At 43.6% G+C, this 19,119-nt stretch overlaps 1 protein-coding gene across 3 annotated transcripts in view; it reads right to left on the bottom strand.

Annotated features, from left to right (window-relative positions):
* Positions 1–19,119, bottom strand: part of LOC126335149 (probable G-protein coupled receptor 179) — a 1,457,037-nt gene that overhangs the window by 168,023 nt on the left and 1,269,895 nt on the right. For all 3 annotated transcript variants that reach the window (XM_049998117.1, XM_049998118.1, XM_049998119.1), the window contains exon 9: positions 10,796–10,864. In XM_049998117.1, the coding sequence (XP_049854074.1) occupies positions 10,796–10,864 (69 nt within the window). The remainder of the gene's footprint in view (positions 1–10,795; positions 10,865–19,119) is intronic.

Below are 19,119 nucleotides of genomic sequence, written 5' to 3'. Positions count from 1 at the left end.
CTGTTACTGCTTCTCCACGACAACACGACACCCCTACCTCCTGTTATACTGGCGGGTCCGCGTATCGTAACATTTAGTGGTCAATTCTGCATTACATAGTGGTATCCAGGTACCTATGAACCACTTAGCCCAAATACATTGCACCCTCTGCAACGGAAAACTGATAAATTTCTTGGTTTGTTTAACAAATGTAAGGGACGATCAAAAAATTTCCGTTTTAAGACCACACAAACTCCTTGCTGTCGCTGCCGGTGTCGCTAACATGATGTGCCGCCCTCAGGCACGTGTGGGTGCAGTATTAGCATTTATGGTTCTTTGCCTGCTAGTCCTGAGTGATAAGAGAGTGGGGGAACCTTACGGAAAGGATTGTCTTGATAGACGTAATTCGTCTAGGTCTTTTAAGATAGGCGACTGACGGGGGAATGCACACATACCCTTTCCGAGTAGGTCGGAACCAGGAGATTTGGGTGGGTCTGGTGGAGGAGATTCGACCCGAGAGGGACGCCCCCGCAGACCCACCCCCGGCTGAGACCACGAAGATGTGTTTCCAGTCGGAGGGTGTGAAGACGGGGCGGTTATTGGTGAGATTCAAATCCTCCTTCGAGGCCAGAGTGCGTAAGGCCGGATTATGCCTGACTGGGCCATAGGGCCGGTGAGGGAGGGGTGGTTTTGGCCTGTCTGGAAGGGTGAAGGGATAGAGATTTTCGTGGTGCTGGTACGTCCCGTCACGAAGGGACACGACAACCTTCTGCAACACCGGCTGCACGCTGGACCCCACAGGAAGCGGCAAGCATGCAGCCGCTACCGCAGCAGCAAGTGGGAGTGTCTCGATTAGCGTCCCCTCGTCTTGTGTCTGCATCGCATACTCCCCATCAGGAGGGAGAGCCCACGGCTCCACGTCTATCTGAGACGCCGCACTGTCCCCTTCAGAGGCGGGGGGAGGGGGGGGGGGCGACAGGCCCCATCTGGGTGTAGGCGTCCACCCCCGCCGACGGTCTCGCAGTGGTGACAGCATCTGCTTCTTGAGGACCCGCAGTTCGACCCGCAGCTGTTGCAGCTGCCGGTGGACTTGGATTTCGGTGCTTATATATTTGCATCCGAGTCACACTGGCTTGTATAAACGCTGCAGCAACGCCCTCAAACGGGAACTTTTAGATTGCCCCTTACGTCATCCTCTTTCTTACGGTTAATTTCTCTTCAGTATGAAAAAGATTTCACTTGAGAGACTTACGCGCCATTCATTTCGCGACAAATGGAGTAACAACACGTGAAAAGTATACCTCGCGATTAAAGCGGCGCTTTGGCGTGTTGTACTACAAAAGAAGATATTTGGAGCTAATGGGATAACAAGATAAACTCAAAATGTCGAAACACAAAGGATAACCTCTTACTTTTTATGACTACATAGTGGACTCCCACCGTATACGTATCTTCGTCGACGTGTAACTGCAACCGAAGCAACTTATTACCCCTGAGGTCTTTCTACGGTGATCGGGCAGCGCTACAGAGAATTATGACGGTAGCGTGATGTAAAAGCGTCGACACCGTCTACAGATTTATCAAACCTCAATTCGGGAAATCTTGTCCGCTCCGCGATGCCAAAAGCTGTTATTAACTACAGTTTACTTTCCGCGAGTTCGAAATAGTTCTCTGTGATGGAGAGCGAAATAGGATTACAAAGCTATTCCATGTACCATTCTGCGTCAACTCCAGTTTCCCCTTGAGTTTACGACAAAAAATTCGATTGTGGCTACGCGGTAAGTACCTTCGCTTTACAGCCAAACGTGGCCGACTGGGTCCGCAATGGGAATTAAATTTCTTTTACGAAAGCGTAAACACTAACGGCAAAGAAAGGTTTGATAGATTCCCGGATGTGGACGCAGTAAAAAATATTTGCGCGAGATGTCAAAAAGAAAGTAACACATATTTTCAGTCACGTGTTTCATCCTTACGGAAACTTTTATCTAACAAAGCGAAAGCTTACACATGTTGTCCACGCTAAGACTAGTAGGCAACAAGAATGGGAACCATCAGAAGAGAGTAAGTGCATTACATACAGACACAGTCTGCTGCGGAGCGGGTAACTGGCGCCTCACGCCATGGCACGGCAACTGAAAACATGCTCCAAATATGAACTACCCACAAAGTTAAATTCCACGTATACCGAGCTGGGAGAAGTCATGGGATGCCTCCCAATATCGTGCCGGAACTCCCTCGGCCCGGTGAAGTGTAGCAACTCGACATGGTATTGGACTCAACAAGTCGTTGGAAGTCCTCTGCAAAAATTCTGAGCAATGCTGCCTCTATAGCCGCCTATCATCCCGAAAGTGGTGCCTGTGGAGATTTTTGTGCACGAACTGATTTCTCCATTACGTCCCATGCATGTTCTATGAGATTCATGTCGCGCGATCTGGGTGGCCAAATCATTCGCTCGAATTGTACATAATATTCTTCGAACCAATCGCAAACAACTGTGGCCCGGTGACATAGTACATTGTCATCCATAAAAATTCAATCGTTGTTTTGAGACGTTAAGACCAAGAATGGTTGTAAATGGTCTCCAGGTAGCGAAATATAGCCATTTCCAGTCAATGATCGATTCAGTAGAACCAGAAGATCCCGGCCGTTCCATGTAAACAGAGCCCTAATCGTTATGGAGCCACCACGAGCTTGCCTTGTTGACAACCTGGGTCCATGGCTTCGTAGGGGCTCCGCCATACTCGAACATCACCGACAGCTGAAATCGGGACCCGGGTCACCAGGGCACGGTTTTCCGGTCGTCTAGGGTCCAGCCGATGATATCACGAGCGCAGGAGAGGTGCTACAGCCGATGTCGTGCTGTTGTAGCCCATTAACGCCAAATTTCGCCGAAGTGTCCTAACGGAGACGTTTGTCGTACGCCCCACATTGACTTCTGCTGTTACTTCATGCAGTGTTGCTTGTCTGTTAGTACTGACAGCTTTACATTTACATTTATATTGATACCCTGCAAATCGTACTTGAGTGCCTGGTAGAGGTTTCACCGAACCACATTCATAATGATTAAAACACCGCTGCTCTCGGCCGACTTTTGTCGCCTCAGTGTGGATTCACCTTGAAATTCTATCAGTATATGAACCGAATGAAACGTCGTGTGCGGCCGGAATGAAATGGTTCCAACATTTTGAAAAAGTTTGCACAGACGTCCAAGCAATCGCAGACGTGGGCGTTCACAAGGCGGTTTACGAATGGCTCAATGATCAAGGAACGAATTTCTATCATTGATTAATTGAACGATTGCTGGAACTTTCAGACAGTCATTTGTACAGAATTGGTGCCAATGTTCAATAATAGTGTCATATAGCTGTGTCAGTTTCAAGTGCAATGTTGAAGACTTCGGTCTTGTAGAGCTGTGTTAAGTTCTTCTCGTAGGTATTACATATCTTCATTTAATTCCTCTCCCCTTTCTACCATACTGTCTTCATGTTTAGCATACCTTTCATCTTTTCGCCTTCAATTCAGCCAGCTTAGTACATATGCACTTGCCATCTGAACTCTTTAATATTCGTACATAAGTTTCTCATTTCTACAGAGGTCTTTTTAATTTTCCTATACGCTGCATCTACATCTACAAACACGCTCTGTAAGCCGTTATGCAGCCGATGGTGGAGAGTACTTCGTATTAACATTGGCGATGTTATGTCCTGTTCAATTCGTATATTAAGCATAACTATTACCTTATTCTCTCCACGCTAGATATGTGGTGACACAGCAAAATTCTGGTGGAATCGTACTCAAATACAGACTCCGAAAATTTAACTATCAGTGTTTCGAAACATTAATGACGCCTTTCTCCCAAAAATTATTTTAGTTCAATTAGCAACGTTTTTGCACTTCCTTAGCATCTACAACGACGTTGAAACTTCTGGAACTTCTGAGTGAAATTGAGTGCAAGTGAACCTGCTTAAAGTGCTGAGTGAAACTGAATGAACTGTCACTTAGTTTGTCTTGTCATTTCATATCTGGCCTACATGATTGTTCCTGACAAATACAACTCAAATACAATCTGACTGCTCAAATAATGAACACAGAAGAATGGCCCTGAATTAGAATAAATCCTAACAATTACCTACACATTTCATAAAACACTTACCTCACAGAAAATCTTCATTACACGAACTACAGCGATACAGCAAGCACCAATACAGCCAGCTAAATAAAAGATTCTAACTACTGTAGGCTCCAACTACTAATACGAGTATGTATGTGGTTATCAAACGAAAGATTTTGTTGCACAGCAAACAATGTATCTAGCAGATTTTGCCTGAATCATGTGACAACTAGTTCAAAAATTATTAATCATCCGTGATGTACAGTTCTAAAAATTATATAATCGTCAGTAATCTTAAATCTCTATGACGGGCACGTCCAGACCGTCCGCTCGCGCTCACACTTCACGCCTGTAATTCCAACACTGCTAATTACAAACTTCCAACCTCCATCACTGCTGGCCATTCACTCACAACTTCCATCACTGTTGGCTGTTCACCTCCCACTGTGAGTCCGACCAGCCACAAAGTATCTTACAGAGGCCGCACAGCGCTCTCAGAGTTATTAATGCAGTCTATCGCGTTGCCAACGTATAAACATACAATATAAACAGGCTACTTACAACGTGTTACTATCCCAGCAGTACATCTCCAAATCTTGATCATTTCTTATACCATACTTACTCTTGCATTATTGTCTTGCATGCGATTTCCTTTACAGAAGCAATCCAATTTTTCGGAACTCTTCCAACATCATATTAAAACACGAAACTAACGTACAAATCTGGAGCCAGGGTGCGTGTGACGACCGCGATTGTGCTCCAGCTGCCATATAGAATCCCACCTCAGACCATAGCTCCAGTACGCAGACAGGTTGGCTGCAGGCCATTAACTGGCCTCCTTATAACCAATATACGGCCATCACTGGCACTATGTCTGAACCACAACAGATTTCCACCCTGTCCTCCACCCTGACACCACTGAAGGCGTAAATGATCTGTTTCGGAGCTGTGCTTGAAGTAACCGATTTGTAATAGTATTTTATGACACTGTGGCCCCAACTACTGCTGTAATTGGTGCTGTAGATGCAGTAGGATGCGCCAGAGCCATTTGCCTACCACGATGGTCTTACCTCTCAGTAGTGCCTCGTGGCTGTTTGGAGCCCGGTTTCTTGCAACTGTACACTCTCGTGACCACCGCTGCCAGCAGGATTGCATCATCATTCGCCCATTTAGTACGTGACACTATACCTACGACTTACTTGCATCCATCTTTGATCACACAAAAACATAACCAGTAGAAGCGAACCAAAAATATTCAGTGTCACTGATAAAGACTATTTCTTGTGTAGCAAAACACCACTTTATTTATTTAGAAGCAAACTCGCAGGTGAAATGTTTTGGACAGTTGATATATTGATTTGAATGTCAAGAACATACGTGTTGATTTACAATAATCGGTAGCAGAGAATGTGTAACTGACGTAATAAAGTATATCTGTATGTAATTGTTACTAATCAGCGATTCCGTCTTGATAGTTCCATGTTCGTACATGATCTGATAAAACAGAATGCCTCGAACGATTAGAGATTGGACGTTCATATTCGCAGGACACATACAATTATGTGTTCTGCAGATATAATTAGCCTTTCAGTCACCGTGGCTCAGCGTGTGTCCTGTTATGTAATGGGCGCAGGGTCCGCCATGGGCGCTGATAACTTGTTCCATGCGCGATGGCACCGATGTGTAACAGGCGTATAGCCATCAATGCTGCATTTCTGGGTTCCGGCGTTCATCTGTGGTGGCTGAAATGGATTTTCAGTTGCCCAATAATGCATGTTATGCAAATTAACATTTCCATGGTTCGTGAATTTAGCCTCGTCAGTAAATCAAATTAATAAGTGTCATACCTCTGAATCTGAACTTGTGCCCATCGACAGAATTCAATGCGACATATACTATGTGTACCAGTTAATTCTTGGTGGAGACTGATATGGTAAGGTTGATATTTATGGCAATGCAGAACACGAACAACACCACTCTGGCTCATGTCAGATTCCCTTGCGATCTGACGCCAACTAGCACAAGGATCTCGAACCACAGTGGTAAGAGTACCAATTTCCTTTTCCACGTTAGTAACTTTCCTTTGCCGAATGTGTTTCGGATGCATTAATTATTGACTCGTTGTCAATTTATCATACACACATTTAAATGTATGACGTGTAGGGTGAGTACGTTGAGGATATCTTTCAGAGTATAATTCTCTAGCTCTCATAGAATTTCGTTGGCATTCTCCGCAAATAAGAAGCATAATGACTCGTTCTTCGAAGGAATACATAATTCACAATCGCTTGATTCGACTATACTAGTCTTACCGTTCCTATTAGTGTTGTATTGCGAAGCCGTCGAATGGTGTTCACATGTCAATGGCACGTTAGATGGATACGCCGTATTCGGCGAATATTTACTATTTTCACGATATATGAGAGAGAATTGTCAGAGCATGTGCTTCTATAAATGCCGAAGTGATAGGGAATACCTCTCAATCCATGATAAGCAGATTGGAACACTGCATTGATACCAAAGGTCATCACTTCCGAAACTTTCTGTAAACGGACGTTCATGCCACCTTTGTGACCTTCGTTGATCTTCAATGACCTTACTGTTACACATCAACACACCATTGGATCCATCTCGATAGCCGCTATCAGAAAATAAGTACCAAACTTTAGCATCCCATTTAAAAAAAACAAAGTTGACCTTCATATGTCTGACGCGACCCCACCTATCAGAAAAAATCCAATGTCACAATACAGCCCCTGGTCCCATGCAACATTAGTCCCCCAAACGTTTCCGCTGCTATCATACTTTCGGAGTTATTCTAGGTTGCAATAGTTAGTAACTCATCCTGTATATTTTAAATAACTGATAAGCAAAATATAATTTTCTCAGTTGTTTTATCAACCAAATAAACTGAATAAAACATTCTTATTTCACTTCAATGTCGGATCTCAGTTATTGATTTATATAAATGTATTTTAATTACATATATGAACATACTTTGAATGAGACTCCGTTAACATTGAAGAAGGCTGTCAAAGCGATACGTGTTGTTCCCAGTATGGCAACTGCGTGTCTAGGATTTTACTACTGTTGGGAAGTCAATTTGCATTAATCGACATATGTAGGTTATATAACAACAGCCAATAAGAGAATGTATATTGTATCACAGTTGTTTCTTACATAAATATTTGGTTCAAGTTAAAAAATAAAATTTTTCCTATGCGTTTCACTTTCAGGGAACTTCGTCTACCAGACGATATTTGAGCTGCTGGTTTTCAGAATGTCCTTTCTGATGACGCTGAGGTAAACGTGACAAACAAGCATATTTTTGCTAAGCATGGCAGCTCAAGATAGAGGAGTGTTCGCGCTTGCCACCATTTTAAAGGACACTCGTGCCTACGAATAACTTTTCTTCCAAGCATTGCCTCATTGAAATTATGCTGTTAACAGGTGATGCCGTAGAGCTTGATTTCCGTTTTCCAAATTTTCTCCTCTTCTTTAAAAGGGGTGGGCGATACGGACTCAGTAAACTCTATTTCAAGTGGTATCCTTGAATGAATGTTTTTTTTTTTTCTGCTTCAGTTTTTAATGAACTTCTGGCGCGCTCGGAAGCAGTTCGTCTTTAAAAGCAAGCATCTTAAATCTTGGATCGAATAGGGCCGCTTTCCAAAGCACAGTTTTTAAATCGCTTACTAAATTCCGTGATTAACTTGAGCAGAAAGTTCTTTGCTATTTCCGTTCTTAAGTTAATATATAAATTGTCACATATCCCCGCTACACTATCCGTGGCTGCTACCACCATAGACCCTTGCATTTGTGAGGTCATTTCTTCTGTAAGCTGTTTAAAAGACTTTAAAATTTTAAGCAACTTGTGATATGGATTGCCATTCAGTTTTAAGGAGTCTATCCACAGCATTGTAAAGAAGTCTCAACATCACTTAAAGAGGTTCTTTTAGAATAGAAATCCTTTCCCAGCAAGTCCAATATGCTTTTCCACCTAGTGGCAACGTCCTTTTTCAGTTTTAAAAGTTTTTGTCCAGTCATGAGTTGCTCTTGCGTCGAAGTTATTTTTTTGTAGACAGTGGACTAACTAAGTAATTTTTTTTCTCTTGCAACACTTAGAGGTTATTTGAAAAATGTGGTAATGGTTTTTTGTTGTTGTTGTTGAGACTGACGTTTTAATGAAGGAACTTCAGATCTAGCTGTAGACGGAACTGGTAAAATTGTAACTATGATCTTGTATGATTACCGATTTTTTAGAAATTTGGTGTATAACCACTTTTCATGTAATATAAGATATGGCAAAGACCACACTTTGCCTTATCGTTGGTACCTTCAGTAAAAAGGTTCCACAGTTTACTCCTTTATTTGTCTATTATAAATTGCACTGAAAAGAAACAATACAGAACTGTTAAGCCATAGTGATTTACAGTAGGATCATAGGTCGGAGAAAGGGTTAATAATGCTAAGTTCTGTTCACGCAGGTCTATCTTGGGTGTTTGGCCCGATGGTCGTTCATGGGATGACAGTACCAGTCGGAATATTTCGTGATTCCTGTCGCTTGTTTCCTACTGACGCCACTGTGACCGACCGTAGTTTCAGCACTACATTTACGAGCCGCGGAATTTGTTGTGCTGTGTTTTCTACATTAAAAATTAAAATAATATCGACATGAGTGAAATATTATCGCATCTGAACATAGCCGTATTTTATACTTTTTGTACAACTTTTTTGTACTATACGAGATGAAAAATAAATAATAATCATTAACATTTGCAGGTAAAAAATATTTTAAAATACCTTGTATTTGAATTGAAGGCGGGCCTGATGACCATGGAAGATTAATTTGCAAACACGGACCAAGAAGTAAGACCTGAAATATCTTATAACAAATAATAACGACCTAAGTCATAGAGCTACGCGCTTCGGTTTCGTCAAGAAGGTCTATATAAATGGCGCACCTCACAGTAAATATCAAAGCAGAATAGTCCAGTTCCGATTGCAGTAGGTACTGGGAGATGAAGAAGCTTGCATTAGATAGAGTAGCATGGAGAGCTGCATCAAACCAGTCTCAGGACTGAAGACCACAACAACAACAGTCCAGTTCCAAAAGCAATATTTTAAATGAAACTAAATTTGCACTAAGATAAAGCTTGTACAACACAAACTATATTCTCTAAGTAACATCTACTGCGCCGATGTGAGAGCATCCTTTAATCTTCCGTAAACGGCCGAGTAGAACCGAGAGAGATAAGCCGAACGCAAAGCACGGTAACAAGTTCCGTCCTGCATGTCGAATCGAGTTGCAGCGCCATACATTTCGTACCTGTATAATATATACCGCATTCAATTATAAGCATGTTTCATATTAGTTTCCGTTACAGAGATCGTATCGATAGATGCGAGTAACGAAATAGACTTATGAGTAATGATTCGGCACTTCGAGTCAGCCAAAGTATTCGTCACCAAGTACCTACGGTTTACTACAGCCCTGGCAATTAGCGGATTGTTTAAAATTAGAATATTTTACAACCAGTAATAAATTAATTAATATTATACAATATCACTATTTTAATTAGCAGGAACTATCATACTTTGTAACGTTCACGGATGTCCATTGTGAATTAACACGAAATTTTGTTTGTGCATTGTAATGCACTTTTGTCACCGAAGTGAAGTATTGTGAGAACGTTAGTAAAGAAGTAAAACGAATACCGACAAAGTTTTAATGCATGAAAAAGGCCACTAGACAGGATAGTTTTCAATCTGAAAATTTTAAAGAAATTTTATGTTTAGGTTGCACAAAACTGCTAACGTAATTTCCAGTGAAAAAGCAACTGCTGTGACAGGAATAGGTAGTTAAGAAATTGACTGGTGTTTGGAATAAAGCCCTTCGGTCGTATTTCATTAAATTAGCCTACATAGAACGATCCCTCAACAGTGCTGTTTTCCACATGTTTTCTGAATGTGTGACAGACTCCGTTTCTATCGGACGTTGTTCTTCAACTTGCCGGGAGATCTGTCAGTGGTGTAGTCAAAAGAGTTGTGCACAATTGGTGTGACAGTCAGATCTCCGTTCGGACCTTATCATTTATATTTTTACTAAAAATGAAACTCCTCCAGCTGTACTTATGATTTCATATTTATTTGGCTACTAGTTTCTACGTTGCGTCAACGTCATCCCGTGCACTTTGATGACATCAATTCTGTGTGGCTGAGTACTAGAAGTCCGCGGTGAGACCAATACACATGATCACCGCGGACTTCTATTACTCAGCCACACACAATTGATATGATCAAAGTGCGCGGGCCTGAAGATGACGTTGACGCAACGTGGAAACTAGTAGCCAAATAAATATGAAATCTTATGTACAGCTGGAGGAGTTTCATTTTTAATAAAAATTATACCAGCTGATGTCCCATCATCTTCCAATTTAAAGGTTCTCATTTATGTTTTTCGTAGTTTCCCCTAAACCATCTGACGTGAGTCCAGGCATTGTTCATTACAGTGCACGTTTCGTGCTGCAGGTGTCTCCATCTGAATTCGTGCTCTGCCTGTAGGTTGATGAGTAGGTGCAATCCATTCTTTCTCCCTTCCACCCGTCCTTGTCCCTGAAGGTGTTTTGGGAGGAAGGTTACTCAACTCAAGAGGTACGCAGAAGGATACATCACCGACAAATAACCAGGAGAACAAATTTGACTCACCGTGGCGTACAACAGGAACTCTCCGAGTAGTATGGTTTCCAGAATGGTCCACATGCCGGCAGCTATCGTCTGGAACAGACCAAAAGCCAATCATAAGCGTCATAAGACACATGCAACCAAACCAATCTGTTCAAGATAACGCAGTTATTGAGGTAAATAGTAGCTAACTGTACACCTTCGTTACCACATTGTTAAATCTGTACGATTTAGAGAATCAGAGAATACACTGCTCGACAATTGCTACGAGACAGAGAAATTGTTAGACGGAATAATTACAGACAATGATGGACGACGTGAAACACAGTATACACGTAACAGAGATGAAGGTATTTAAAACGAAAAAGGGTACAGATTTCACATGAGAAAACAGAATAACGGACATAAATAAAGTTTGTGTATGGCACGTGTCAGATTTACATCATAAAGATCGATAAAACTTTTTTATCCATTGTGGGTGTAGAACATTGTGACTGTTATATGAAAAGGTTTTCATAAATTACCACAACCGTTCACCTGAAATACATCTATTTAAAAAGGGGTCTGGTTCTGATCATTTCTGAAAACCTTTTTATGAAGATTCCTTACTAAGGAATATCTCTCGTCGGGCACTAATGATTTTGCAGCTTTTGAGGAGTCCTTGCAGGATATCATCCTGATCCTCTCTCAAGACGATTTTCACTTCTTGCGTGGTTCAGGCAGAGGGTGTTCGTTGAGGAACACCTCTGCCAATAGCATCCCAGTGATGCTCTATAGCTGCGGTTGTCAACCCATGGTCTGCAACCCACGTGAGGGGCCGTGAACGCTGGTAGAGAGTAGAGGACAAGATAAAACTTACCACGAAATTCAGGGGCTTCGCTCGTCAGCCGTCGAGGTTAGTGAGTACTGAATGAAGTAAGAGCTGAACTGTCTTGCCGCTGTTCTATACCACGCACAAGGGAATGGTACATTCCATTACGTCGAAACCTGTCCTTTTTACACAGAAAGAAGACGTCAGAGGAGACTGCTAAGGCAGACCACCAGATCAGTTTTTAAATAGTGAAAATTACCGAAAGCGTGTGCCACCAGGCTGCTTGAAATTTACGTCCTGCAGGCTGAACTACAGGGCTGGTGGGTGGTCTTGGCTGGCTGATAGTGGGGTAAACACTTAACACGCCACAATGCGATCTCCAACTTGACGAGTAGGTAGTTTCTAGCAGACAACTGTTCACAAGAACCACTCACTAGAATATGCTCGTTCAATTTTCAGGTACAACAAGGAAGGAAGGAAGACTGGTATTTTACATCCCGTCCACAGTTAAGTTTGTTTGAGATGAAGCTCCCCTCGGATTTCTTTAGCGGTATGGTTGACCCAAGAATTGAACCTGGATCTCTCAGAACGTGAGTTTACGGCGTTAGACACTACTCTACCTCGCACAGTCTTCGTGAAAATAACGCTGCATCAGTGTTGACAGAGATTTCTTCCTAACTGGCTAGTAATAGAATTTATAATTTTGCTGATTTGCACAACTGATATTGAGATACTGGCATTTCGGTATGTAAATAGTTGACATAACTTAGTCGTTGCAATATAAAGGCAGAGAGAGATGGGAGAGAAAATTGTTACCGAATATGCGTGTTATTTTCACAGGTAAAATTTGAGAATACATCTTAAAGTCAGTCTGTATATTAGTTATGCGCTGTTATAGCTTACATCCGACATCTCTATGTATGGTTCACCGTCTTCAACAGCTTTATACAGAACTCCAACGAAGAAAGCATTAAGTTCATTACGCCGGTACGGATTTAAATAAGATTTGAAAATCACAGAGGTATATTGAATGGAATTTTTAGGATGACTGCATTTGCTGAGGTCGTAGTGATTTGTAAATGCCTAGCTCCGACGGATAAATCTCTAACAGTGGAGTCAGAAAAATAGTCTGTAACAACTCAGGCGCACTTGTCGATCGATTGAAATTTAACGTTATAGTTCCCCAATGTGTCAAAGTGCTTCTAACTACGACACAGGGTTCAGTAACAATGTAAGGAAACTAGTTAAAGAATGAATATGCTGGTATGAAACTTAGGAGAATCAGGAACATGCAGGTTCTGCGTGACGTATGAGACGGGTTGCACTGTCAAGGTCACCGCACGTGCGAGTGAGAACACTGTTCTACAACAATACTTCCAAATCGGTGGAATCTTGGGCCAGTCGCGGTGCTGTTTCGTCCCTTGTGAGTGTAAATCCACCTTAGCGATTGCTTGTTATATCTTAGCTGTGTGTCTGCCGGTATTGCTAGTTCACCTTAATATGGATGCTTGATTTCGGACAAGGTCTTGCCTCAAGGCGAAGCATCAAAGTGATCCACGTCGTATCAATGTCGAGTCTAAGTAATAGCAAAATAGCAAAGAAGATTGAAATATATTTTCGTAAATTTAATCCCAATTTTTTAGAGCTCCGGTTTATGTATTCCTGTGCTGAGAGACAGCCGATGTTTCAGTGTGTGTATGTGTGTGTGTGTGTGTGTGTGTGTGTGTAATTTCTTTCGAACCGTTATCCAACGAATGTATGCAATTATCAAAACTTCAAAGACATCTATCATCCAAACGAACGGAATGCACGGGAAATTTTGACGATATCTTTCAAATCAAGAAAATAAATTTTCCTATGAGTAAACCCACTATGGAAAAGTCTTCAAAACACAACATACTATACACCATAGTTTCTTATGAGCTGTCTTTGTGATTTGCAAAGAAGGGTTCAGCTCACATCGTGGGAGAAGAACTTATTATACCCACAGCAAATATAATAAGTAATACTTTGATGAAAAATGTGCTTAATTTTTTTGTAAAATGAGTACTGCTGGAGATAGAATTTAGATAGTGATTTGAGGCTAAAATTAACCAGTCTCAACCCAGTTATTGACTCTCACATATATAGATAGTGTGATTCTTATTAATGGTTAAAAACTCCCGGAGAGCTGTAGATGACGTTGTAACAAGTATGTTAATATGAGACACGATGATGATGAGTCCCATACTTCTTTACAGAGCGTAGGGGAACGACGCGGGAGACCCGCGCTGCCTTACTAGGCAAGTTCCTAGTGGAGGTGGTTTGCCGTTGCCTTCCTCCGACCGTAATGGAGATGAATGATGATGATGAAGACGACACAACAACACGCAGTCACCTCGAGGCAGGAAAATTTTCTGACCCCACCGGAAATCTAACTGGGGACCCCGTGCTCGGGAAGCGAGAACGCTTCCGCGAGACCACAAGGGAGAGCAAATGCCGGGAAATACCCCAAAAGTTGATGACAAAATTCAACGGGGCTGGCGAGATATTTGCCGATGTGTTGTGATTATTGCAGTGAAATATGTAAAATGATATAGAAAAAGAACAATGAAAAATACTATTAACACGAAAACTATGTATTTCAAGGATAATCTGTGAACAAAGATAAAAATTAATAGACAGTCCTCTAACGTGGAGGAAAGAGAAAAAAAGGACTCTTCGTTAGCTCTTGATTGTAAAGGGACCTCATTGACCATTCGTGATGAGAATGGTATGTGTTTGTTACCAGTACTGTAAGAAAAAGCATTCTTATGAACATAATAATAATTAATTCTATGAAGGTGTAAACTTGTGTTTTCCTTTGAATGGTGTAGGGAAAGGCTTCTCATAATTATTACTGAATAATTTCCAGTTTTCATATACTGAGCTGATTTTGTTTCAATGACGCCATTAAGGGTGAGAACATAATTTTAAGTTTTTCATTGCGCCACACGGCTTAAATATAGTAACTCACTCGCTGAGAATTATCTGCTTAAGTGTTTCACTTGAAAGTGAATTAATATTTCATTGCAGAAACTGTTTTTGTGTTAGCCTTGACCAGTCAACACGGAACCGGTCTCATACGATTCACTGCATAAAAAATAATTGTAATTCAGATGTCAATAGAAAATAGCTTTCAAAGAATTTTAATCAGTTCTATACCAAGATTTTGGTGCGAACCTCACAGGAAGCCCAGAGTCGCTACTCATTAACAGAACAATCAAGCCGGTCGGATTTTAATGTGCGCGACATTTACCTTTGCTAGATTTCATGTCTAATACGTTAAACGCAAGCATGCTAGACTGCTTAAACTCGCAGTTGAAACGAAATTAACATTACTCGCACAACAATCAAAGCCTATCACGTAACCGTCAAGATTTCGGTGCACTTTAACACAGCATTTCAGCTTCGTGTTGCAGAGCGGCACTTCGTGTCTGCAGACGACGAAAGGTACGTGAACATAATATTCTAATAACGACAGACCCTCAGAAAGCTAAAGCGTCTGGGACCAAGGCGCCCAAGGAAAAGTACATTTCTTTTGATTGGAAATAGCAAAGCTCCATTGGAATAAAATGTCGTGTGACGAGGGCCTCCCGTCGAGTAGACCGTTCGCCTGGTGCAAGTCTTTCGATTTGACGCCACTTCGGCGACTTGCGCGTCGATGGGGATGAAATGATGATGATTAGAACAACACAACACCCAGTCCCTGAGAGGAGAAAATCTCCGACCCAGCCGGGAATCGAACCCGGGCCCTTTGGAGTGACAATTTGTCGCGCTGACCACTCAGCTACCGGGGGGGAAAAAGCTCCATTAAGGTGGCTTTAATGGTGTTACACTTTCTAATTTGCAACCTTTCATATCAGGGAACATCATTACGTGTTAGTAGAATTTAGTATTCGGCATTTACAACTGCATTTACCATTAATACTTCTTGTGCTACAGAAACATTGACAATAACATCATACAATTGGGTATTAGTGCACAGCGCCGTCGTGCCGTTGTGGCCGCTGTAGGAAGTGCGGCGGCGTAACTGGTGGCGCGCACATTTGAACTTGTGGCCGACCGGGTAGCGGCAACGCCACCTAGGTGGCTGAGTGGTTAGCGCGTCAGAATGTGTCCTAAGGGCCCGTGTTACATTCCTGACTGGCTCGGAGATTTTCTACCCGACGAGAGGCCCTAGTCACGCGACACTTACCGGGTAACGTCCGATATACACTCCTGGAAATTGAAATAAGAACACCGTGAATTCATTGTCCCAGGAAGGGGAAACTTTATTGACACATTCCTGGGGTCAGATACATCACATGATCACACTGACAGAACCACAGCCACATAGACACAGGCAACAGAGCATGCACAATGTCGGCACTAGTACAGTGTATATCCACCTTTCGCAGCAATGCAGGCTGCTATTCTCCAATGGAGACGATCGTAGAGATGCTGGATGTAGTCCTGTGGAACGGCTTGCCATGCCATTTCCACCTGGCGCCTCAGTTGGACCAGCGTTCGTGCTGGACGTGCAGACCGCGTGAGACGACCCTTCATCCAGTCCCAAACATGCTCAATGGAGGACAGATCCGGAGATCTTGCTGGCCAGGGTAGTTGACTTACACCTTCTAGAGCACGTAGGGTGGCACGGGATACATGCGGACGTGCATTGTCCTGTTGGAACAGCAAGTTCCCTTGCCGGTCTAGTAATGGTAGAATTATGGGTTCGATGACGGTTTGGATGTAACGTGCACTATTCAGTGTCCCCTCGACGATCACCAGAGGTGTACGGCCAGTGTAGCAGATCGCTCCCCACACCATGATGCCGGGTGTTGGCCCTGTGTGCCTTGGTCGTATGCAGTCCTGATTGTGGCGCTCACCTGCACGGCGCCAATCACGCATACGACCATCATTGGCACCGAGGCAGAAGCGACTCTCATCGCTGAAGACGACACGTCTCCATTCGTCCCTCCATTCACGCCTGTCGTGACACCACTTGAGGCGGGCTGCACGATGTTGGGGCGTGAGCGGAAGACGGCCTAACGGTGTGCGGGACCGTAGCCCAGCTTCATGGAGACGGTTGCGAATGGTCCTCGCCGATACCCCAGGAGCAACAGTGTCCCTAATTTGCTGGGAAGTGACGGTGCGGTCCCCTACGGCACTGTGTAGGATCCTACGGTCTTGGCGTGCATCCGTGCGTCGCTGCGGTCCGGTCCCAGGTCGACGGGCACGTGCACCTTCCGCCGACCACTGGCGACAACATCGATGTACTGTGGAGACCTCACGCCCCACGTGTTGAGCAATTCGGCGGTACGTCCACCCGGCCTCCCGCATGCCCACTATACGCCCTCGCTCAAAGTCCGTCAACTGCACATACGGTTCACGTCCACGCTGTCGCGGCATGCTACCAGTGTTAAAGACTGCGATGGAGCTCCGTATGTCACGGCAAACTGGCTGACACTAACGGCGGCGGTGCACAAATGCTGCGCAGCTAGCGCCATTCGACGGCCAACACCGCGGTTCCTGGTGTGTCCGCTGTGCCGTGCGTGTGATCATTGCTTGTACAGCCCTCTCAGTGTTAAAGACTGCGATGGAGCTCCGTATGCCACGGCGAACTGGCTGACACTGACGGCGGCGGTGCACAAATGCTGCGCAGCTAGCGCCATTCGACGGCCAACACCGCGGTTCCTGGTGTGTCCACTGTGCCGTGCGTGTGATCATTGCTTGTACAGCCCTCTCGCAGTGTCCGGAGCAAGTATGGTGGGTCTGACACACCGGTGTCAATGTGTTCTTTTTTCCATTTCCAGGAGTGTAGAAACTACCTTGGGACTGGCAATTTATTGGAAGTCGACTCACACTGACGTATCTACAAGCAAATAGCCGCCACTACCTTTCCCAGATGATGGTTGTTGTCAGAAACTTGATTAGCAGTGCACATAGCTTCGCTAGCTAGAGAAGAATGATCTATGCTAAATAGGAGCTTTAGAACACATAAGCAAGGTGCGTGGATTGCGGGTAGACTGCGTCAGAGCCGTGTGTTTGCTTAGCAAATGGTTTTTTGTTCAGCTTCAAATGGTTCAAATGGCTCTGAGCACTATGCGACTTAATTTTTGAGGTCATCAGTCGCCTAGAACGTAGAACTACCTAAACCTAACTAACCTAAGGACATCACACACATCCATGCCCGAGGCAGGACTCGAACCTGCGACCGGAGCTGTCGCTCGGCTCCAGACTGTAGCGCCTGGAACCGCTGGGCAACTCCGAACGGCCTCAGCTTCATTAAAGAGTGGCAGACTTCTTGTTTTTATGATAAACTGAATTGTAATGTGATAATTTGTAATGTTTGTAAAGTAGTTAAATTTAAGGTTCTGCACCTTAGTCTGTAATAGCGGAAGCCGTTCAGCTTGTCCGTCCCTCTATCCGTCTGTCTGTCTGTCTGTCCAATTGTTAAAAACCATTTTTCTCGGGAATGAGTAGATGTATCAAGCTGAAATTATGTCATACCGAGGATTTGTCAGATGACGATCTGTTTGGCTTTAGGAAAGATGAAGGCACCAGAGAGGCATGTCTGACGTTGCGGTTGAAAATAGAAGCAAGACTGAAGGAAAATCGACACACGTTCATAGAATTTGGCGACCTGGAAAAAGCGTTCGACATTGTAAAATGGTGCAAGATGTTCGAAATTCTGTGAAAAATAGGGGTAAGGTGTACAGAAAGACGGATAATATACAATGTATGCAGTAACCAAGAGGTAACAATAAGCCTGGAACTGGAAGTGCTCGGATTACAAAGGGTGTAAGACAGGGAAACAGTCTTTCCCCTTACTTTTCAATCTATACATCGAAGAAGCAATGAGGGATGTAAAAGAAAGGTTCAGGAGTGGAACTAAAATTCAGGGTGAAAGGATATCAGTGGAAGAGAGGTAGTGTCCGATGGAATGTGGGGCTTCCTGGCCAGCAATTGGTCTGCAATGCCGGTGCATCGTTTTTCTGCTGTGAACGTTGGCAGTCGATCATTCCACGGGGTATCATCTCATGCGATTAGTGAAGGAGGTCTTCGGCGCTAGGACTGCCGTGAGCACTTCCGGGCTGTGCTCCTCGACAATTCCAAAGTATTCGATATTGTGCTGCATGACGGCCCCTTGCTGAAATCACTTGAGCAGTGGGTGTCAGTGTTACATGTCCATGTCATCCGCTTTTATCTCGACGACAGGACGTTCCATATGGAATCTGAAACATCCACTGTTCGTCGTATCTGTATTGGCAAGCTGTAAGGCTCAGTCCTTGGACCGATCCTGTAAGCGCCCTACACCGCTGATCCATCCTATGACACAATGATCTTCAGCCGCAGCAAACGCCAACACTGCAGCTCGCCTCTAACATATTGCACCACAAGTGGCGCCAAAATTCAGTGCTGCCAAGGAGTAGCCCTTGGTAGTGTAACGACGTCAACTCTACTAGCGGATATCGATGTCAAGAGTAGACTTATCAGGGCGACCTGGATGACCCCCATATTCCAAGCATGTAGG

The sequence above is a fragment of the Schistocerca gregaria genome, chromosome 2, assembly GCF_023897955.1.
Source record: "Schistocerca gregaria isolate iqSchGreg1 chromosome 2, iqSchGreg1.2, whole genome shotgun sequence".
NCBI lineage: Eukaryota > Metazoa > Arthropoda > Insecta > Orthoptera > Acrididae > Schistocerca > Schistocerca gregaria.
Note: the sequence above shows the minus strand (reverse complement) of the source record. Positions and strands in the feature narration are given on the sequence as shown.